At 56.5% G+C, this 22,073-nt stretch overlaps 2 protein-coding genes across 13 annotated transcripts; both read right to left on the bottom strand.

The window, feature by feature from the left end:
• Positions 1-61: 61 nt before the first annotated feature.
• GFRA4 (GDNF family receptor alpha 4) lies at positions 62-4,337 on the bottom strand. The gene is made up of 6 exons (XM_065919630.1): positions 4,292-4,337; positions 1,636-1,981; positions 1,428-1,537; positions 1,213-1,347; positions 555-646; positions 62-396 (listed from the first exon to the last, which is right to left on the bottom strand). The coding sequence occupies exons 1-6, from the start codon at positions 4,335-4,337 to the stop codon at positions 316-318; spliced, it is 810 nt and encodes a 269-aa protein (XP_065775702.1). The 3' UTR covers positions 62-315.
• Positions 4,338-4,606: 269 nt separating this feature from the next.
• On the bottom strand, positions 4,607-21,724 carry ADAM33 (ADAM metallopeptidase domain 33). Of its 12 annotated transcripts, none has more exons than XM_065921512.1 (22): positions 20,969-21,102; positions 18,727-18,806; positions 16,390-16,466; positions 13,515-13,593; positions 13,248-13,324; positions 12,971-13,160; positions 12,661-12,726; positions 12,502-12,573; positions 12,176-12,342; positions 12,008-12,092; positions 11,778-11,920; positions 11,083-11,260; positions 10,881-10,970; positions 10,451-10,646; positions 10,180-10,288; positions 9,900-10,098; positions 9,728-9,823; positions 9,536-9,644; positions 9,300-9,447; positions 7,970-8,061; positions 7,713-7,787; positions 7,333-7,471 (listed from the first exon to the last, which is right to left on the bottom strand). In XM_065921512.1, exons 1-21 carry the CDS (start codon positions 21,048-21,050, stop codon positions 7,750-7,752), a joined length of 2,373 nt encoding a protein of 790 aa, XP_065777584.1. In that variant the 5' UTR covers positions 21,051-21,102; the 3' UTR covers positions 7,333-7,471; positions 7,713-7,749. The 12 variants fall into 12 exon arrangements, 11 of the variants coding, with proteins under 11 accessions (XP_065777587.1, XP_065777579.1, XP_065777580.1 ...); XM_065921514.1 differs by having other exon boundaries at positions 9,728-9,805; XM_065921513.1 differs by having other exon boundaries at positions 7,351-7,468.
• Positions 21,725-22,073: the final 349 nt, after the last annotated feature.

Here is a 22,073-nt window from a genome sequence, read left to right as displayed (position 1 = left end):
ACAGTACATCAAGGACAGGACGCAGTCTGCCAATGTTAGTTATGGGGTGCAGGTGTTTATCATGATGGGTGGTGCCTAACTAGGAGGATGCCATAAAATGCTGCAGTACCAGAGGGAAGTTTTGCCTACAAGTCTGTTCAGATGTACTCCTTAGAGCATGATAAAAAAGTGTCCAGATCTGCAAAGAGCAGTAGAGCAAGAGCAGTGGGCCAGCTTAGCAGACAAGCCAGTCCCTTTTCAGTGGGGCAGCAGGCCACTAATGAGGCCCATTATCCCAGGCAGGGTGGGACAGTTGTCCAAGGTCTGCTGTCCAAGTCAGAACAGGGACTGGAGAGCCAGAACAAGAAGCATGGAGAGCAGGGAGCTCCCCTCCAGGGGTGCATCTGCAGTAGACACCTTGGCAGGTGGGAGCAGAGTGTGGACCTGAGAGAGAAGCCGGGTTCTGCTCTGCCACCCCCACCCTCCCAAGGCCTTCATGCCTCCAACTAGGCCCACTTGCTATGGAAGGGGGCAGTGTAGGGGCTGCCAGCTCACCATCCCCTGTCTGCACCTACCTGCAGGAGACTCTGCTCAGGGTCCTGATGGGAGTCCAGTTGGTTACGTAGGATTGGGGGCCACCCACCATCAAAGGTCTGTATGGCACTCTCTGTGGAGGGATGCAGGGTGGGCTTGGCTGAGAAAACCTAGCACAGGGCCCAGCTCCTCAAGGCCAAACTGACACCCTGGGCATCCTGCATGGGTCCTCCCCTGGCAGATATGGAAAGAGAGGACGTCTGCAAGGCTTTCGGGATGGACGATGCTAAACAGAGCTGTGTTAAGAGTGCCTTACAAATTGCAGTCTTCTCTCCTTACGGAAGCATGACAATTATCACCGCCATTTTACAGATGAACATAAAAAGGCTTAGAGGAGTTAACTAACTCTCAGCTAGTAAGTGGCAGGGGTAGGCTTCAAACTTAGATTCCCTAACTCCTAGACTGGTCAGCGAACCACCCAGCTACTCAGACTCAAAAGGCAAGACTATTAATGGGGGGAGTTGGCTGTGTCTGGAGGATGGAGCCTCCTCAGAAGTGGCAGAAGCAAGGAAGTGGGTCTGCGTGGCTTCCTCTACGGGCCTCAGTTTGCTCACCGCCAGCCAGGGACCTTGGGATGCGGCAGTAAGGGCCGACTGGAGTCCTGCCCCTCCCGGGCCCCGCCCCTCCCGGGCCCCTCACCCAAGCAGCGGTTCCTCGTAAACAGCCCCCGGAAGACTTCGCACTCCTCACGCCGATTTCCGCTGGCTCTGCAATCGCACCAGGGCTCCACGCGCGCGCTTGCGTTGTCCACGTAGTTGGGAGTGATGGCTGTGCCTGGCGAGACCCCGAAAGCAGGGTAATCGGCCCATCCAGGCGGAGGCATCCCCGGGAGATCCCCTCCGAGCGGTGCATACCCACGAGGCCGGCGTAGGCGCGCAGGCAGCTGGGGGCCTGGTCTCGGAGGCAGCCGTCGGGGCTGCTGGCTATGGTCGCGCAGGAGGCCTGGAAGGCCAGGAGGCGGGGCCTGCGCCGCGCGGCCGGAAGGCGGTGAGCGGGCGACGAGTGGCTCCGACCCCCGCCCGCGCGTTCCGCCCCCTCCCTCTACTCCACCTCCTCCGGCACCTGCAGATCCGGCTGTGCTCGCAGGCGTCTAAGGGCCCGAGGCAAGAAGGTGGCGCTGGGCCAGGCCCTGAGAAAGCGCAGGAGGGCACGAAGGTCTGGCGCCGACGCTCTGCGCACGCGGGGCCGCCGCAAGGGCAGAAGAGCAGTGCGTGGGTAAGCGCGGGCGGCCCGCGGGCGAAGAAGTGGCGAAGGGCGCGGCGGCAGCGGGCGCGGGGGCAGCCCCCTGGCGCGGCGCGACCCAAGCACTGTGCCACGTACGCGGTGCGCAACCGGTGGCACCGCTCGTCGGCGGTGCACGCGTCGGCCGCGTCCACGCATGGATTCGGTGCTACAGAGCTCCGCGATCCTGTTGGAGAGGCGGGTAGGCTGCGGTTGTTGGCGTGCCCCCCCACACACACTTCACCCCCGCCTCTGGGTCAGGGCCTCAGAAGATGTGGGATGCTCAAAACTCGAGGTGGGCAGAATGTGACCCAGAGGCGTTAGCGACTGGCACTGACTGGCCTGCCATTGCGGGGATGGGCAGCGACGGCCTCTGGGCATTCCTGCAGCACGTCTGCGGTGGATGCGGAGCGTCGAGGCTGCGCCTGGCTGGCCTCCCCCGAAAGCTGAGACCCACCCTCCCCAGGCGCCACCCCTCACCCATCCAAAGAGGGATCCTTGAGATTCTTCCCATTGTCCTGGGCCCCACCTGACACGGAAAGCAGCAAGGCTTCTGGGGACCTGGCTAATGGAGACGTACCAGAAATGGCGCCGAGGTCCAGAGGTTAAGAGGATCCCACATGCCCCAAAGCAGCTGTGTCTCGAGCGTCGGAGCCGCAGCCCCTGAGCTCACTAGAGCCTATGCTCCGCAATAAGAGAAGCCTGCCCACGGCAACTCGAGAAAGCTCCCGGCACAGCAAGGAAGACCCAGCGCACCAAAAATAAGTCATAAAAATAGAATTAATGTAAAGACATGGCACTGAGCACAGTGGCTGCTCCTCTTCCTTTCTTTGACATGCCGGGGCATCTGACTTGTCAGATGCCTCTCCTTTCCCTTCTCCCTTGGAGACCCTTGGAGTGACCTATAGTTTTCTGGTTCCCTTCCTTCTTAACCGTCTCTAGTGCATCCTCCTGCCTCTGCATCTTCCCCCTCCATCCTCTTCTACTGCTCCCTTCTTACCCATCTAACCAGTGCTGCCCCATCTGGATGCACTTTGGCTTCTCCCTGCCCTCTCTCCTCTCCAAGTAAAAGAGGGATTCCTGGCAAGGGCTCAGGTACTGGAGCCATTTAGTCCTGGCTATGGGGTGTGGATTCAAGAGAAGTCCCAGATGGCAGGCCATGGGGCTCAGTCCTTAGCCATAGGGCACTCCACTGTGGACAGAGAGTGTGCCTGGCACAGCCCAGTCACATACCAGGGGTCTGTTGGGCAGAGGGTGAGCTTTGTCTGGAAGTGCCATGGGCACTAAATGCCATGGGCATCTGTATCCAGCCAGGGACTTCTCTGGTGGTCCAGTGGATGAGAATCCATCTGCCAGTGCAGGGTACAAGGGTTCGATCCCTGGTCCGAAAAGATTGCACCTGCCACAACTACTGAGCCCGTGCACCGCAAGAGAAGAGTAGCCCCTACTCGCCACAACTAGAGAAAGCCTGCACGTGACAACAAAGACCCAACACAACCAAAAACAAATAAATTTTTTTAAATAAAAATCAATCCAGCCAAGCTAGAGTCTCTGCAGGAATTTGGCAGCCCCTTCCCCCTAGAGCACCAAAACCAGGCTACCCCTGCCCCTTGGTTCTCTCTGCTTCCAGGAGCCTTCCTCAGATGAGAAGCCTTCGGGCCCCAAAGTCTGAGGGAAGTTTCCCAGCCTGGCTCAGCACCCATTTATTTCCGAGTGTGTGTGTGTGTGTAGTGGGATATTTCCTACTTCTGATCTGGGAGCAGGGCCCCCTCTGGCATTGGTCTTTCCTTTCTCTCTCTTCTGCCCCGCTCCGAGCTCCTTCCCTTCCTTCTAGGACTTCAGAGCAGCAGACACACATTGCCCTTCTCTCCCAGCCAAGCCTTCACATCCCCAGGCCTCGGCCACACACATCAGCTCTAGTGTCTCCTATGGTCTTGGTGCCATTTCTGTTCTTTGCTTACCTGCTTCCCTCCATCAGGAGCACCCCTCAAAATAGCACATCTCAGCTCCAAGGTCTCCTTCACCTTCTCCAGTCTCCCCACCCTATACCACCTGGTAAAGTGATCCCCTCCCTCCATGATGCCCCAAGTTGGGGAGGGATAGTCCAGGTGGTTGGAACAGCAGATGCATGGCATGGAGACATTGAGGATGCAAGGCAAGGAATCAGTGTGAAGTTGCAAGACTGAAGGTGGAGGACTGGGCCTGGGAGAAGGGTAATAGAGGTGGGAGGGCAGGCAATAGGAAGAAGAAAGTTCCTGGGGCAAAGTTACCAAGGCGAGATTTGGGAGGCCATGGCTCGATGGGACCCAAAAGCTGGAGGCAGGGTGCTGTTTGTGTTCCTCAAACCTCGAGCACAGGTGGAACACTGGCGCCTCTTCCTGCATTTTGGCTTTTCCTAGAATCACCTTCTTGTGCGCCCACCTTTTTCTTGAGGATTAAGGAGGATCAGGGACAGAGAAGCTCAGGTTCAGAGGTCTGGGGGGAGGCAGCCACTCACCTAGAAGCAGTAGCAACAGCAGTGCGGTTACCAAGCAGCTGGCCATGCTGGGCAGCAAACAGGAGCAGACGACAGGAGACAGAGCCCCTGTCAGACAGGTGCCTCCTTCCCAGCACCCCTGGGCCGCAGTGATGGAAACCTAGGTGTCTATGCTGACTATTCCTCTGGTGGGAGGAGCCTTTGCATTGGGAATGATTCCCGCCCTCACTGAGTCCCCACCCAGGCAGCACCTTCGGATAGATCTGGGAGCCACTTGACCTTGTCTCTCCCATACTAAACTATTAAATTTATGAAACAACATAATTCTTCTCCTTTTATATTTTTAACTTTTTATTAGCTGGTATTTAGACTTACAGAAAAGTTGCAACACTGCAAAAATGCTAGTGCTCCCTTTATATCCTTCACCCAGTTTCCCCTAACATCCCATCTTACCTGACCATAGTACAATGATTAAAACAAGGAAATTAACGTTGGTACAAGACACTTAACTGTAAATCCCCTTGCATTTCCCCAGTCTTTCCACTTATGTCCTCTGTCTGTTTCAAGATCTCATCCAGAATCCCACAATGCACTTAGTGGTCAGTGTTGCCTTAGTTTCTTCCAATCTGGCAGTTCCTCAGTCTTTCCTTACAAACTGGGTGCTTCCCTATCTGACTCTGCTCAGTGGGCACCCCCCTTCTGGAGGGAACTGTAAGGGATAAAAACTTCTTTCGATGGCACTAACCTCTGTGTGTCATTGTTCTGTCATCTCCATGAATCAGAATCCCACAGAGAACCTAGGAGGGGGCTTTAGCAAACACTCTCATTCAGCACCTTTAACTGGTAAAGTGAAAGCAATGCCTGAGCCTTGAGGCTGCAACTCTGCTGCCAGCGAGTGACTGCAAACATTTTCCAATTCTTCACATCTTCTGAAATGTGATTTTGCTGCTCCTCCCTGGAGTAAAGGTGGAGTTTACCTCCCAACCCCTGGAATCCTATGACTTGCTTGGACCAACAGAATGTTATGGAAGTAAAATGTGCCTGTCATGGACTCTCAAGAAGCCTGGCAAGCTTATTCTGCAGGACGAAGTGAGTAAGGTACTTGTCTCAAGATCACAACTACAGATTTTTTGTTTGTTTCAGTTTCCTAAAAGCCTTGGTATGGTAACTGATCCTGTCTTAAAGTTTTGTTATTTTGCTCATCATGGACTTTGTACTAATTTTGATCTTTACAAAATATTACATTAAAATATTATTTATCTTGATTACTTTTTTTGTGCTCAAGCTAAGTGCCTCCCTTGTTGCACTCTAATCCGGGTTCTGCTCTCTTAGAACCCTCCCCAGCTGTTTGTGAACAGGCCTGGGCTAGCCTCTTAGAGAAATGAGAGACACAGAGCCCACTCTCCCCATCTCCCTACCCAAAAGCCAGCCATCCCCAAAAGCAGTGGCCTACAGTTGACTGCAAATGTTTAAGTGAGGTGAGTTGAAACCAATCAAACCAGCAGCTGAGTTCAACCTAATTTGCCAACTCACAGAATTGGTTATTGTTTTAAGCTACTAAGTTTTGAGGTGGTTTTGTTATATAGCAATATCTGGCTGATAAAGAAGGTCACTAAGCAACTCTTGCATGAAGCAAGGGGAGAGAGTAAATGGCTGCTAAGAGTGTCCATGGGAGGCAGGAGAGGTGGAGCCAAGGGATCATTCAAGCAAGGTAACACCATTCTATGCCCAGTACTTCTGGGGCCTGGCTGTCATCCAGAAACCACCCTTTGTCACCCTCAGGGAGTCCCATGGTATTGAATTTACAGACAGAGAAGACTCACAGAGGGTCAAGGGCAACATGGCTTTCTTCTGACTTCTTTGAAGTCCTCTCCAAAATGGCTTCCTTTGTTCCCTCCCATGGAGTGGAGGAGGGGTTGATTAACATCCAAAGTGAGGGGACTGCTGCTCCTCTAAAAATCTCACCTGAGGACTAGGAATGGGGTGGGGTGGAGGATGCATCTGAAGGACAAGAGAATAGGATGCAGAAAGGGAAGTCCCAAGGATTTTGTTTGTTTTGCAGGGGTCAGGTTCCAGGGAAGTGGATTCAGTCTGAAATATAGGGCCCCTGGAGTCCAGGCTTCTGGCCCAGCAGTCACTGCCCTCCTAAGAGCTAGGTCTGAATAAAGTATGAGTAACAGACTCCTTTTATACAGTTCCATTCAGGTGACTGAACTAAACTGCATTGTACTGAACTGGACAGTGACTGCAGCCATGAAATCGGAAAGATGATTGCTTCTTGGCAGGAAAGCTATGACAAACCTAGACAGTGTGTTGAAAAGCAGAGACATTACTCTGCTGACAAAGGTCTGTATAGTCAGCACTATGGTCTTCCCAGTGGTCATGTATGGTTGTGAGAGCTGGACCATAAAGAAGGCAGAGTGCCAAAGAATTGATGCCTTCAAACTGTGGTGTTGGAGAAAACTCCTGAGAGATCCTTGGACTGCAAAGAGATCAAACAAGTCAATCTTAAGGGAGATCAATCCTGAATATTCACTGGAAGGACTGATGCTGAAGCTGAAGCTCCAGTATTTTGGTCATCTGATGGGAACAGATGACTCATTGGAAAAGTCCCTGATGCTGGGAAAGATCAAGGGCAGGAGAAGAGGGCATCAGAGGATAACATGATTGGATGGCATCACCAATGCAACGGACATGAACTTAGGCAAACTCCAGGAGGTGGTGAGGGACAGGGAGGCCAGGGGTGCTGCAGTCCATAGGGGTTGCAAAGAGTCGGAGGCGACTGGGGGACTGCACACCAACACCAGACTCTTGGGACAGAGGCCTCTCTGGGTGCCCAGCCTGACCCAGCGCCCCCTAGTGACAGGAGGTCAGTGACTACATGGCCTTCACTCCTGGGTGGATGGATTCTTGCTTTCGCTGGAAGGTGTACTCTAAGAGGATCCCACAGCCCTGAGGACTGGGGACAACACTGTGCAAATTCAGATGAGGTTCCGGGGTCTTGGAGTAGGTGGTATGGCAGTAATTCAGGGAAGAAATTTCGAAGCTGCCTGAAGGTGCAAGAAGTCAGCTGAGTTGCTGGCTCTTCCCCTGAGGGTCCGAGTTCCTTGGAGTGGCAGTCAGTAGCCACCTGTCCTTAAGTCTTCTCATGTCAGGAATCACTTCCCCAGAGACAGGATCTTGGCTTTTGGACTCTACCTGCTGAGAATGAAGTGGAGGTTCCAGGGAAGGGCTGGGACCCTTTCTCCTCCCTCGGGGAAAACCATAGAACTTCTTCCTCCCATCCCAGGACCTCCAGCAACTGGCCTCAGACAACAGCTTCTCCACAAGGTCTGTCTCATTTCCATAATGTACAAGTTCAAAAACCTCCGAGTCAGGGACTGTGAGATGAGGAGCTTAGAGGAAGATAAATGAACTACGGGAGGGGGAGGGCCCCACCTACCTTAGGGGTACAAGTAGGGCTATGAGGAACAGGCTTCTCAAGGTGGCTGTTGGGTTCTAGCAGAGTTCTCAAAGTCTGGGAAGCAACAGGTGGGGGAAGAGTGCTGTGAACAAAGGTGGCAAGAGTCCCTGCTACAGGGTGGGGCACAGGGCTCAAGGTGATTGGGTGCTAGGTGGAGAGGAGGGGCCCGGCTGGAAAGAGAAGACAAAAGCCCATCCCTTCCCTTCCCTCCCCATCTCCTACTGTGCCTCACTCACCCAAGGGCTGGGGCTCTCGAGGGGCTGTCAGGCCCAACTCCATTGGGTGGGTGCTGCCCAGAAGGTGGCCTCTGCGTGGGCCATCTTTGGATCTGGGCAGTGGGTTAGAGACCGGGAGACTGAGATAGCGACCATTAGCATGGCACCCTGGGGCTGCTTCCCTGCCGTAGAGGCTTACACCCAGGTCACTCTCTCCAGGTCACTTCCTGCTCCCTCCTGAGGGGAACCCTAGAGACTTATGCTTCCCAGGGCCTTGGACACTTTCTGTCTCCAACCCTGACATTTTCCCCAAACTCTGGCACACCCCAACATCTTCCAGCTGTTGATGTCACTCAGGTCCCAAAGAGGGATGGACTTCCTCTCCCAGTGGTACAGGTGTCTGTGCTCCTTGCTCTTGGGTGGCCCTGCTGCCCTCGAAGACTCTGAGTTATGCTCAGCTGCTCACACCTCATCTTCCAGGGCCTTACCACATCCTTTGATATCTCTTTGAAACAACAGTCTCAATACTTTACACGGTGATGACATGTAGTCGCTGCCTTCTGTAAGCCCCCAGTGATGACATACCAAGCTCTGACCACCTTGATCCTCTGCTCACAGACCCACAATCAACACTCTTATGTCAAGGCCCTTTCAGCTGTGCCCTGCTCCTGTTTGGGATGCCCTGTATTCCCATCTCCAGTCCAAACCATGCCCTCTCCCTCATTTTGCCCAAAATGTTCCCAAGGCCAGGCTGTATCAGATGTGGTCAAAGGGGGCCTGCCTTGCCCCGCACCCAGTGAGGAGGCAGCCCTAGACTTACAATACTTGGTATCATGTGGCCCTCACCCCAGGTCATGGAGCTCTGTATTAGGGGCAGGTCCTTGGCACAAGACAGCCAGCACCATAGCTGCCAAGTGACAAGGAAAGTAAAGGTGTGTTGGCCCCAGCATTTGGGAACTTGAAGGTGGTAACAGCAGAGATTTAGGCAGAGGAAATGTCAGAGGGCTGAAAGTTCATGAGAGAGAAACTGGAGAGGCCTTGAAGAGCACAGTGGAGCAGGAGTTGCACTGTGAGCTGGTGGAAAAACAGGGTAAAGCCAAGGATAAAGCAGCCTCTTGGTGGGAGAAACAGGAGACATGGAAAAGGGGTACTGAAGCGCAGTAATGGGGGCCGTGGGAGCCCTGCATGGACCTACACCTTTGGCTTCACTGGAAGACCACTGGGCTTCTGCTCAAGGCTTCTTTCCATTGCTTCTGCCTGCCTCTCTGCCCCTGGGGGCAACAGACCCCACCCCAGCTACGCCAGGTCCAGCAGAGCTCTGCGGAGCAGAACCTTAGAGCTCAGTGCCTACCCCCTGCACATGAGGTCCCTCCTTGAGCCCCAGAAGCGTTGTTGGAGACAGAGTCCTGGCTGCCGGCAGCAGCACCAGGCCAGGCCAGCCCCGGGGAGCAGAGGGAGCACAGAGCTAAGGATCACCGCCAGCGTGAAGGTGTCCCGGTCTGTGGAGGACAGGGTACGTCTGAGTCCTGAGTGCGCCACGTGGCTCCTCCCCACCTGCCCTCCCTCCCCCTACACCCGTGGGCGCACTTTGAGGGCGCACAGGACCACTGTCCACACTACCGCCCAAGCCTGGCTTGTCACAGGAAGGCGGAGCCCAGCCTGGAGCACAGTGGCAATTACGGTTACTATTGCAAACCTGCAGAGGAAGAGAGAAAAGGAGGGTCCTATGAGATTGCGGACTCCCAGGGTCAACCCCCACACACCTTGCGGGCCACTCACCCCGCGGCCGTGGCAGGTCATTAGGCAGAGCTCCAGCTCTCGGAAGGTAGTGTTCTGGCAGCGCCTTTCCTGGCACACCTGTGGGCAGTGAGGGCACTGGGCAGTGAGGGGCAGTGAGGCTTTGACCCATGGGACTCAAGTGGCAGTGAGCGCTTGGATGGGCAGGGCTCACCATTCTAGGTCCACACTGGGTGCCTGCCTCTACCAGGCCCAAGTCAGGCAGGTCTAGCTGGGCACCGGGCTGCACGGAAGCCCCCCTGCAAGTCACCTCGCGGCTGCCCAGGTGTACGGTGGAGTCCACCGGCACCGCATGTGGCACCAGTGCGCTCTGCTCTCCGCCCTGGCACTGCAGTTTCCCACACTGCGCATCCCTAGGGAGAAGTGGAGGTGGTCAAACCGCGTGGTGTTTCTCCATACCCTCTTACCCAGCTTCTCTTCCCTCCGCTCCCCACCTCTGCGCACAGGGTACAAAGCCGCCGTCTCCCTGCTGGCCGCAGTTCCCCTGGGCGTCTCCCGCGGAGTTCACGACCTGGAAGCAAGCCTCCGGGGCTGGACGCGAGCCTGAGGAAGCAGGGGCCGGACTGGGGATAGCCCAGCCTGGAGCCACGCCCCTTCTGCCTCGGTTTCCCTGCCCGCCCGCCCCCCCGCCGCCCGCACACCTCCCCTAGAGCACCAAGCAGCTCAGAACTGCGGGTGGGGGGCGGAGCGCGCTCCTGGGCTTACCAGGCCCCCAGAGCTGCTGGCATTGCTTCTCCAGCGTGGGACACGCGCCATCCCGGCAGTAGCCGCGGCCTCTGGCGCAGGGCGAGCCGTCCAGTAGATAAACGTCCGGCGGGCAATAAGGGGAGGCTCCGGTGCAGAATTCAGGGAGGTCACAGTCTCCCGCAGCCGGGCGGCATGGCGTGCCCGCCGGCTTCAGCTACGCAGGTGACCCGGGTGAAGGGAAGGTGGCGAGGCATAGAGAGAAAACGGAGATTCACTTCTAGAGAGCGCCAGTCGGACACGGGAGAGCCCGGTGGGGAAGTTCAGGAGAACCCATGCACAGAGTAGTGCCAGCACCCACAAGGGAACCCGAGGGCGCCAATTAGCCAAGACCAACAGGCCGGCTCCCAAGTGCCCCCCACCCTCACCCCGGAGCCTCCCATACCCTCACCAGGCAGTGTGCGCAGCAGCCGCCGTGGGAGCACTGGGCCCCCGCACGCAGCGAGCAGCTGTGGGCAAGGCAGCAGGAGCCGGGGCACTCCTGGAGCCGGAAAGGCGAGGAGAGACCAGGTGAAGGTGCAGCGCTCAGACCTCCGGGGACGGGGCGGGCGGGAGCCAGTTTGGTCCCCCGGGGCTGGTCTTGCGGACCCCACCTGGCCGGCGCCGCAATCGCACTCCTCGCCCTTTTCTACAAAGCCGTTCCCGCAGCGCGCCTGCGGCACCAGGAACCCGGAGTCCGGCGCGTTGGAGAGGCAAGCGCCCCCTCCCTTTCGGAAGAAGGCGCGCAGCTGGCGGCGGCTGCAGGCGCTAAACACGCGCGGGAAGGGGTGCCTACGGGCGGGGGAGGGCGTCGGGCGTGCGGGGACCACCCCCGCCAACCCCTGCGTGTCTCCAATCCCCCCACCCCCCAGCACACTGGTGCTTGACCAAGCAGCCAGTAGATGCGCAGACACCGCCTGCGCGACAGACAGCTCGAATTCTCTAGAGGCAGAACCCAGAGAGGGTAAGTAACTCGCGCACAGTCACACAGCGAGCGCGAGGCAGGAGGGTGTGACGCCAGGAGCAAGCAGCCCAGGACCCAAATCCCGACCCAGCGCCACTCTTCCCGGGGTTGGAGTCACCTCGAAAGGTTGTTCCGAAAATAATTTATCACAACATGGGTATCCACTTTGCCTGCTTTAGGGCGGGAACTGTTACCATCATCCCGATTTCACGGAAGAAACAGGGATAACCATTTCTCTCACAGAAAGTCAGCAGGGGAAGGCCCAGGTCCCGCCCGGCAGCCCCGCCCCAGCATCCTCGCACCCCCGCACCCCCGCACCCCCGCACCGCGGCCCGGCGCGGATACCCAGTAGCCGCCGCCATCACGCAGCCGCCCTGCTCCACCGCTGCCTCCGCGCAGCAGCCGTGGGGGTCGTGGCTGAGGCCGAGGCTGTGGCCTATCTCGTGGGCCATGGTGGCCGCGGCACCCATGGAGAACTCCGAGTGGTCCTGGGAGGGCGTGGCTACGGTCACCGCGGGCTGCGAGGACCACCTCCCGGCACCTCTCCTCCCGCTTCAGTACCAGGTGATGCTCACGGTGGTCACGCCTCCAGAGCTCTCCGCGAGGCACATGCCCTCGACGGGCGCCAGGCCCACTGTGGCGCCGCGGAAAGCTTGGCCCCTGAGAGCGGAGCGCGGCATGACCGGGCGGGCCGGGAGTCCGCGCCGCCCGGCCGGGACCGCGTGGGGGTAGGGGGCACCCACGTGAGCAGCTGAGCCGAGTCGTGTGGCCGCCGCGCCCACAGCCCCCGGCGCCACTGCAGGAAGGCCCAGAGCGTGGCGTTCGCGTCTGGCGTGATGCGGCTCTGGTCCTGCTCGGTCCACACTTCCAGGCCGGTCAGCACCACCTGAATGTCCAAAGTCCGGAGAATCTGCGGGAGCAGGGGAGCAGGCTGAAGCGGAGCACCGCCTTGGTGCCTGGGCTCCTCCATGGGAGCACCCCTCTTTTCTTCCCTCCGTTCCCTCTCCGTATCTCCAAGTCTGCCCCGTCGCAGTCACCCCCAGAAGGGCTCTTTCCCTGCCGACCCAACCTGATCCACATAATTGGCCACCTCCAGAAGACGCTGCTTGACGTGGTTCAAGTTCCGGTGCTGAGTCAAAAACTAGAGAGGCAGAGATACGGCGGCGGTGGGACGACAGGCTGAACTGACCCCAGCCAGGCTCTCCAACCCCCTTGGGGCTCCTCTCACCAGGGTGTGGTCCGCCACTATGTACAGCTCCAGGTACCTCGGACTTTGGAAGGACTCCCGCCTCTCCTGGGTGGGGGATGGGGGGTGGCAATGGTGATCCTGAGTGGCAGGCTGCTGGGCTTGAACCCTGACCACCAACCCCAGTTCTCAGACAGCACGAAGTTAACTCTAAAATATTTTTGCTATTTTAGAGCTTCCCAGATAAAAATATCAGGACAGGAGGCCCTAAACTGGGGCTGCACTGTTCCTGTCTCTTCTGATTTTAAAGGGCTTTGGATTCTCCATTCCCACCCCTGCCCATGCCCCTGACCCTGATCTGGGTGGCACACGAAAGGCTGGTCATGTCCCTTTTGTCCCTTGGGTCCCCGTGGCCACAGGCTCCTTTCCCGATGAACAGCTGCTCCACCCGGAAGATCCTATGGGTCAAGAAGTCCTTGGAGTCCCCAGCTGGCCAGGGATGCACGTAATAGCTGGCATTGCTGCTGAGTGTGATCAGGCCCCTAGGGTGCAAAGGGGTGCAGGGGAGGGCAGTCAGGGGACATCTTTCCCTAGCCCCAGGCCCAGCCTCCTCCCCCAGAACTCCTCACCTCATCCCAGAGCAGATGCTGAGGACCACCCAGGAGTCCGGGAAGCCCCTCACATGCCCATGGTAGTGGCAGTGATCCTGGAGAGCAAAGGACCAGCCCCAAATCTCAGCCAGGGCTGAAGTGGAGGGGCAAGAAAGAAAGCGTGGTGGGGGACTAGCTCCACCTTCTCCTTAGGACAGGAGGAGAAGGGGGAAACGGTGGAGAGGCTCTCGGGGTGCATCCCCAGCACTCGTCACCCTGTCTTCAGGGCCCTTGGAAGCATCTCACCTTGTGGTTGGGGAACAGCACTACTGGCCGCCCATCTGGGCTGTAGTGGGTTTCTGTGTATCCTGGGGCCAGCAGCCTGCTGGGAGGGAGTGTTGCAGAAATTACCCAATCCAGCCCTGCCTCACCCTCTGGTCTTCCTCCTTAAATGCTAACTGAGTAGCTCTATGAGTGAGGCAAAGTAATGTAATGTCTTTTGATGATTTTGAACTATGGTGTTGGAAAAGACTCTTGAGAGTCCCAAGGAGATTCAGCCAGTCCATCCTAAAGGAAATCAGTCCTGAATATTCATTGGAAGGACTGATGCTGAAGCTGAAACTCCAATACTTTGGCCACCTGATGGGAAGAACTGACTCATTTGAAAAGCCCCTGATGAGTCAGTTCAAAATCATCAAAAGACATTCAGAGGGATGGGGTAGAGAGGGAGGTGGGAGGGGGATCGGGATGGGGAACACATGTAAATCCATGGCTGATTCATGTCAATGTATGGCAAAAACCACTACAATATTGTAAAGTAATTAGCTTCCAACTAATAAAAATAAATGGGGAAAAAAAAAAGAAAAACCCCTGATGCTGGGAAAGATTGAAGGCGGGAGAAGAGGATGAGACGGTTGGATGGCATCACCAACTAAATTGGCATGAGTTTGAGTAAACTCCAGGAGTTGGTGATGGACAGGGAGGCCTGGCGTGCTGCAGTCCATGGGGTCGCAAAGAGTCAGACACGACTGAGCAACTGAACTGAACTGATGAGTGAGGCACAGGGCTAGCACTGAAGAAGCAGCCAAGGTGTGTCTTATATGGGCTTCCCTCACAGCTCAGTTGGTAAAGAATCTGCCCGTCATGTGGGAGACCTGGGTTTGATCCCTGGGTTGGGAAGATCCCCTGGAGAAGGGAAAGCCTACCCACTCCAGTATTCTGGCCTCAAGAATTCCATGGACTGTATAGGCCTTGGGCTCCCGAAGAGTCAGACACCGATGAGCGACTTTCACTTTCAGGGTGTCTCTTAGAGAAAGGAAAGGAGTGATTGTGCATTGCTTAACTCTGAAAAATCTTGAGCAAGAGGGAGCAAGGTGAAGGTCAGGAAGGAGTCTTGGTAATTGCTTAGATGTGGAAATGGGAGTGTGGGGAGCACCAGGGAGGAGCAGGAACAGGGGAAAGTTTGTGGTTCTCATGGGACCTGTGGCAGGCAGCTGGATCCACAGGTCAGGGGTATTAGAGAGATCGGGCAGGAGAAGAGTCAGGAAACACTGCCAAGAAGGTGGACCTTGGAGCCAAAGAACTGTGAACTCCTTAGGTGGCCCTGGCTGCTGCCTATCCTTGTTGGATATCTGGACAAACCTCTAGCCCAGAAGTCCCCACCATTTTTGGCACCAGGGACCGGTTTCATGGAGGATAATTCTTCCACGGATGGGGATGAGGTGGGGTTGGTAGGGGTGGGATGGTGTGGGGATGATTCAAGTGCATTACATTTATTGTATTTCTATTATTTCTATTTATTCTATTTCTATTTGTTTCTATTATTTACATTATTCTATTTCTATTTATTTCTATTATTACATCAGCTTTATTTCTATTATTATATCAGCTCCACCTTAGATAATCAGGCATTAGATCCTAGAGGTTGGAGACCCTTGCTCTGGGGCACCTCTTCCCACTCAAAGTTCCTTCAAATCTCCTCAGGCTCCCAGATCCTACATATCTCCCCAGCTGTCTTTCACTGAGGCTCACCCCCTATTTCCAGAGAAAACAGAAATCACACCTGCAGATCCCGCCCGTGTGAGCAGGGATCCTCCTCCTCTCCTTCTCCAGACCCCACTCAAGTAATGATTTCATCTTCAGGCTTCACCTCACCAGCATCCTTCCCACCAAGATGGATCAACCACAAGTCAATTTCTCTTTGAAGAAAATCCTTCATCCCTCTCCACCTTGGCCTCTTTACCCCAAAACTGCCCCCAAAGACTTATGATGCCTGCTTCTCCACCTCCAGTCTTTCCCCCTCCTCCAGCTTTGCTCCCCAACTCCACCCACATACTCAAACCTAGGGAGGAGGTGACGTGATCACCTCTTTTAACACATGGGGATATTGAACCCCAGAGAAACTATAGTTAGGCATGGTGGAACCTGAGTTTGTTCTCAGTGCATGGGGGCAAATAAAAAATGTGTATGAAGGGTGCTCAGAACAGTGCCTGTGATGAAACAAGCCCTTGATAAATGAGAGATGTTGATAATACAATCTAGATGGTTTCAAGAACCCATTCTCCATCGTAGACACTCACTTCACCCAGCCCAGCTCTGCTTGTTCATTCAGCAGCTCAGAATCTTTGGGTTTGCACTATCCTGGACACTCAGCACCAAGATGGCCTTCTGTGATCTGGTTCTACCAGGACTCCCCAAAGTTGTTTCTCTTTGCTCCCTTCCCTATAGAAGGAGACTCCCCAGGCAAGCCAGACGAATTGCTACCCCCTGAATGTGCCTTGACCTTTGTAGCCACTGTACTTTTGTGCCTGGCATTCCTGCCTTCTGGACCACCTGCCCATTCTTGGAATCCATCTTGGATTCTCTTTTGACTCAGCACACCCTATGAGCACCCAGCAGGTGATGCTCACTCATTCATGGCAGGAAGCTGACAAGATGTTTTGGGGGCTGGGATAGGAGATATGCCCCACAGCGAATCCAACCTCAATAACCCATTACAGTCTCAAGGGAGCCAGTCGTGGGCCAGCATTGACTCTCCCTGTCACCTGCACCTCCTCCTCTGGGCTCTCACCCCATCCAGCCTCCCTCTGGGGATCCCATCATCCCTGCTCCCAGCAGTGATCCTTCCCCAGAGAGAGGAGCAGTTCTCGGCTCCCAGCTCTTTCCCCAACCTGGTACTCACTGATTCTTCTCCAGCTCTAGCAGGAGCTCCTGACCTTCAGCCTCCAAGGCCACCAGCCTCACTTCTAGGTTTGGGACCTGGGCAAGAAGGAGTATCGGGCTGAGAGGGTGGGCATCCAGGCCCTCTGCCTGCCAGGGAGCAGGAGGAATATAGAGGTAGCTGACAAGGGAGTTCACGGGGAGAGCACGGGGCAGAAGACCTCCACTTGCCGTGGTGGGTGTGGGTGGGTGCGGGTTGCGAACATGCAAAGATGTTCCCAAACTCAGAATGTCTGTTCTAACAGCAGTCATTTGATAGAACGTTCTAGGTTCACTCCGCATCCTCCCTGGAGAGACGAAGGGTTTTGGAAAGATGCCATTCCTTGCCTGAGGGCCCTGGGCTCTTCTGGCCTTCGCTCCTCTTTCATGCCCAGAAGGCTCCCTCCACACAAGGAGGACAGCGCGGTCCTGAAGATGTTGATGCTGGGGAGTGGGGGAGCCACGGCTTGGGCCTCCTCACAACCTCTCCTTTCACTCCCTGTAGGATTCAGACTTAGTACCTCCACCTCCAATGCTGACAAACTCCTCCCCCCACCACCAAATTTTCCTACACCCCCAGCAGGCTCACCTCACACCTGCTTCCCTGAGCCTGAAAAGTAAACCCTGACCCACAACCCAGGCCAAGAGAACACTGGCTTTCTTCTCGGCTGGATGTCAGGAGGGGGAGCAGGAGCCAGCCTGCCCATCTCTCCTTCCCCCTACCTTCTTTGCGGCTTCCACCCTGTGGGAGTACCCCATCTGCCCCTCTTTGTCCACTCAGCCTGGCTGGGGGCCCAGAGTTGGAGCGAGCTGGGAGCCTCCTGAAGAGCGGCTGTGTCTTTGGAATGCTGGCCTTCACCCTGGCTGGCCCTTCCCTCTTATCCCACAATGCACTGTCCTGGGCCTCAGGCCAAGAGGCTCAGAGTCTTGTTGGGGGGGCCCTTCCTCTGCAGGTGGGGAGCAAATGGTCCCTTCCCCCAGCCTGAAGCCCCCCTACGCCCCGAGCATGAGCTCATGTGGTCGGAATGCCACTTGTTTTATTGGAGAAAGGTCTGCACTAGGGAATGGAGGCAGTTCAGATGGGAAGCATCCCCTTGCCCCCCTCCCATCCCTCCTTCTGTTCTCTGCAGCCCCTGCTGTCCTCATTTCTCCCCCTCCGGTGACCCTACCACTCACCGTGCACTCCATCTCCAACCTGAAATGGAGGTGTTGCCTGCCTCAAGGACACGACTCCCTGCCACGCTGTCTGCTGTCCTCATCTTGGCAGGCTCCTCAGGGACAGAGACAGTGGGAAAAAGCAAAGCCCCTCTGGCATTCCCCTCCTGTTTGGTCACAACCCAGGCCAGGCCCAGAAGGAGGTCTACAGTCAGGGTGGCCCCAGCATGTGAGGAACAGTTTCAAATCTCAGGCCAGCACCATGCTGACCACTTGAATTGAGGCCCTGAGGGTCTGGGGGCCCAGGGAGGACCCTAGATTGAGCGGTGCTGGCCCTGGGGGCGCCCTGGCCTTCATGGCAGTGCTCTTCTGCCTTCTTCCTTGCAGGCTTGGACAGTGGGTTGTCCTCTCTTTCCTGATAATTAAGGATGAATAGGCCCCTCAAGGCATGGGGGCCATTGGCCAATGGTTTGAAGTTTTTCAGACCTTAGCAGGCCTCAGGCTTATCGATTAAAGAGCAACGTGACCTTGAGCAGTTTCTGCAAGTTTTCTGGGCTTCAGTCTGCCCCTCTGTGAAATGGGCACACAAAGGATGTCGGGCTCCGTGGCACATACAGATGGGGGCAAGGTTATTCTGGAAGTGTGTGATGGATGACTGTTGGGAGGAGACTGGGGTAGAGCATCCATAAGAAACAAAACAGGGTGGGCTTGCATCTAAGGGCAGAAGTAGATCCTGCATGAGTCAGTAAGGTTGAAGTTTCAGGCCCCTAAATGACAGGATCCTGGCGAGGACAGCAGTGCATCCAGTGTCACTTTGCAAAAAGAAGATATTTTGGTGTTTTCTTAAAAAGGTCCCTGAAAAACTTTAGGCCCCACGAACTCCGGCTACACCTCTGCCTGATGGGATGGGGGTGGCCTGAATAATACTGGAAAGAGAGGGTTAGGGAGGAGGTGGGGGAGAGGAAACTGGAAAATGACTTCCATATGTGCAACCTCTCTCCATCTAGATGTCTCCCACCCCCACCTGCCAAACCTTTGGGGAGGGGCCTAAAGGACTCTGGAAATCTAGGGACCCTAGCAAAACTGCCATGATGAAATCTGGGGAGGGGCAAAGGGGCCGAGAGACTCTGGGCCTCTACACGGGAAGGGATGGCCTGGTACTGACCGCTTCCTCCAGGGTGACCATGTGCTGGGGTCGTCCATCTAGGCTCCAGTGCAGAATGACTGGCTTTCCAAGGGTGTTTCCTGGGGTGAGGACAGAGCAGAAGGTAAGAGGGACCGGAGGGACAGAGGGAAGTTGGAGACAACACAGGGATAGAGTTAGAGGATGTCAGCAGGCAGGAACAGGACACTTGATCTTCAATACTCAAAGGTTTAGCCCGGAGAAGGGTGACTATCCATAGGGCATCCTTGGAACCCAGGAGCTGCCAGGAAGGCAGGAGAGAGAGGAGTCTGGGAAGAACAACTCAGCTGGGGACTCGGGAATTCTAATGACCTTGGGAGGGGAAAACAGGGATCAAAGATCACAAGGAAGACACCAAGGCCCCCAAAACAGAGGGTGAAGGAAATGGGAGGCAGCTTCGGGTATTTTTAGATGGGGCAGCAAATGCTTTTAGGGTGAGAGATCTGTGAAAAGAGGATGCCTGTTTCTCTGCCACCATCTGAGAAAAACAACAACCAGATGTTGCCCAGAGCTTCCCCTGGGGCTTTGTGCTAGGAGCAGGACTTCCAAGGACCCTGGCCCAGAAGCCCCCTTTGTGAGTTGGGGGGAGGGGTTTGTTTTGGAGTCAGAACCTGAGTGCTCCCAGGCTGGGAATGCTTAAGGGGGCTCCAGGAGCCAAGCATTACTCAGAAGGCGCCTGGAATGCTCCCCTGGAATGCTCCCAGTCCCCCCCTAGTGGGCCCCAGAAACTCTCACCACACCCACACCCGCCCTGAAGGAATCAGACCTTAGGCTGCCCAGAACTTGCAGGCAACCTTCCCGCCCCTCTGGCACTCAGTCCCTGGGGAAGCCTAGCTCCCAGAACTGACCGCTCCCCAAACCCACCCCAGCCCTGCCCCCAGTGCCGACCAGGCTGAGATGGCTGCCTGTGGAAGTGGCTCAGCTCCTGCCAGACCACTTCAACTCCTTTCTCCTTCTCCATCTCCTCCTCTAGACCCCATCATCAAAGACCTGGGATAGCAACAGCTCCAGGAAGTCTCCCTCTGCCAAGTCCTCCTTGAGTGGATCAGCAGTTGCCATTAAGGAGATGGGGGTGGGGGTAGGGAGGTGCAGGACCTTGGAATGGAGGCTGAAGGGCTAGTGCAGGGAGGGGTCTGAGTGCATGAGGGGAGCCATGGTGGGGGTCTCAGGCCAGAGAGGATTTAACTAGATCCAACTGGCCCTGGGCTTCCCAAGGGGGAGAGGGGAAGGGGTGCACGTGTGAGTGTGGGTTGGGGGTTCTCTCCTGGCCCTGCGCACACACACTGGCCCTTGGTACCTTGATAGGGGCAAGGAGGCAGAGATGAAACTAGGTGGATGGGAGTGGAAACAGAGGAGTCAGTGTGGTGTTGGGGAGCACAGAGCCCCTCTTCATTCCTGCCAGGGGTTCCTTCATCGTTCCCAGACCTCAGTCTAAAGCAGGAGCACTGGAATGCCTGTGGACCATCCCCAAAGGCCTGAGGGCTGTTGTCCCTCCCCACGCACATCCCAGAACACAGCAGGATCCTAGCCCTGTGCCCCTCACTGTGACACCCCTGCCCCCTGCACAGTGCTCTGGAACCCAAGGCTGCCCTCCCCTTCTTGCCCCCTGGTCAGGCACTTGATGTGCAGGAGAGATTTTTGTCAACCCCATCTCACAGAGAGTTTGGAGGGGTCACTCTGAGAAGAGACAGAGCTAGAGGCTTCCCTCAGGGCCCTGCTATCAGGCACCTTCTGTTTGAAGCAGTTGCTATCTAACCAAACAAGGCAACAGTATAAACAATATACACACTGCCCCAGAGCCCCGGGGATGAGGCAGTGAATGTGGGATGATGCAGGAGTGTGGAGGCCACAGCTAGTCCCTTAGTGTGAGGCCACAGCAGGGACTCCAGGGCACCAGTGGTCTGGGGCTTCCTGGAGGACCAAGCACCGCTGGAAATGGAGGTCCGGGGACCTTCACACTGCCAGATGGGGCCAGAGCAGAGAATCCAGAGGAGCTTGTGGGTGCTCAGAGGGGAAGAGGCCCTGCCACTCTGCTTAACCATTGGCACAGGGCATCTGGGGGCAAGATGTCAGCCTAACTACAGTTGATAGTCCCTGGGCATTTCCTACGGAGACTTTCCCAAACCCTCCCCAGGGCCTGTCCTGGCCCGCGGGATTCCCGGGAATTTCTGAACCTCCATCCCGACAGTGCCTCCCCTGACCCTGGGGGGCACTTCTCACTCACCTTGAAACTCTCCCGTCCCCCACACCGGCCACGGTAGTCCCAGTAGCAGCAGCAGCCCCAACGTGGGCGACCCCGGACGCATAGCTCTGAGCACCCAGCGTCGTCGCTGCGGCTCCCGGCTCCCGGCTCCCGACTCCCGGCTCCTGGCTCCACCCCGGCTGGATCGCCGCCGATCCACGCCCTATATAGCCGGCCCTCCCGCTCGCACCCCCTCCTTGCGGGACCCCGCGCGGAGCCCCGCCTGCCCCTGCAACCATCGCCGCCCATCCGTCCTGACCCCAGGCCGGCGGCGTGTGCCCTCGGGGAGCCAGATCCATCCCCCTAGAGCTCGGAGGGCCGGGGGCGGGAATCTGTGCGGTCCCGCTTGCGAGACCCTGCCGAGCCGGGCCCCGGGTCTCAGAGGGCCCCCTACTCGTGGGGATAGGAAGTGAGATGGGGCAGGGACCCCCAAGAAGGGTTTTTGAGAACCCGAGCGGGGAAGCAGAGACGGAGCTAGGGGCCACCTGTGGCTGCCCGGGTCTGCTCGAGAAGCGCCCTCCTCCGCGGTCTTTCGGAGCAGACCTCAGTCCTCACCTTGCCACCAGTCCTGCCCAGAGTGGCCCGGGCGACCGCGACAGGCAGCTGCGGCCGCGGCCCCAAGCTAACCTCTGCGCCACAGGGACCCCAGCTCCTGCCCGCCGAGGCGCGCGGGTGGAGGCTGGACTAGTGGAGGCCCCGGCCCGGGGTTCCCGGGCCCGGGGTTCCCGGCCCCGCACAGGCAAGGCAGCAGGACGGGCGGGCGGAGCGTGGGGCAGCCCTTTGTCCCTGGTGGTGTCAGATGAGGGGAGGCGGGCAGGGCGCGAAGAATGGCACAAAGCCGTAGACTCCCACACTCCCTTTGGGCCTCGTTAACATTTGGTTCTTGTTTTAAAAAGTTTGTTTACGCTCTATGCCAATAAAATGGACAACTTGGATGAAATGGACAAATTCTTAGAAAAGTATAACTTTCCAAAACTGAACCAGGAAGAAATAGAAGATCTTAACAGAACCATCACAAGCAAGGAAATCGAAACTGTAATCAAAAATCTTCCAGCAAACAAAAGCCCAGGACCAGATGGCTTCACAG

The sequence above is a fragment of the Muntiacus reevesi genome, chromosome 2 (genome assembly GCF_963930625.1).
Source record: "Muntiacus reevesi chromosome 2, mMunRee1.1, whole genome shotgun sequence".
Taxonomy (NCBI): Eukaryota; Metazoa; Chordata; class Mammalia; order Artiodactyla; family Cervidae; genus Muntiacus; species Muntiacus reevesi.
Note: the sequence above shows the minus strand (reverse complement) of the source record. Positions and strands in the feature narration are given on the sequence as shown.

What these genes read in the sequence shown, in the direction of transcription:
- ADAM33 (XM_065921507.1), bottom strand. Translation starts at nt 21,050, where the DNA reads ATGCGTCCGGGGTCGCCCACGTTGGGGCTGCTGCTGCTACTGGGACTA. An exon ending in GCTGCTGCGCACACTGCCTG is followed by an intron (nt 10,647 to 10,880) that starts GTGAGGGTATGG and finishes TCACCTGCGTAG; the next exon opens with CTGAAGCCGGCGGGCACGCC. An exon ending in CCCAGTGTGGACCTAGAATG is followed by an intron (nt 9,824 to 9,899) that starts GTGAGCCCTGCC and finishes CTCACTGCCCAG; the next exon opens with TGCCCTCACTGCCCACAGGT.
- GFRA4 (XM_065919630.1), bottom strand. Translation starts at nt 4,337, where the DNA reads ATGGCCAGCTGCTTGGTAACCGCACTGCTGTTGCTACTGCTTCTAG. An exon ending in GAGCACAGCCGGATCTGCAG is followed by an intron (nt 1,538 to 1,635) that starts GTGCCGGAGGAG and finishes CGCGCGGCGCAG; the next exon opens with GCCCCGCCTCCTGGCCTTCC. An exon ending in TACGAGGAACCGCTGCTTGG is followed by an intron (nt 647 to 1,212) that starts GTGAGGGGCCCG and finishes ATCCCTCCACAG; the next exon opens with AGAGTGCCATACAGACCTTT.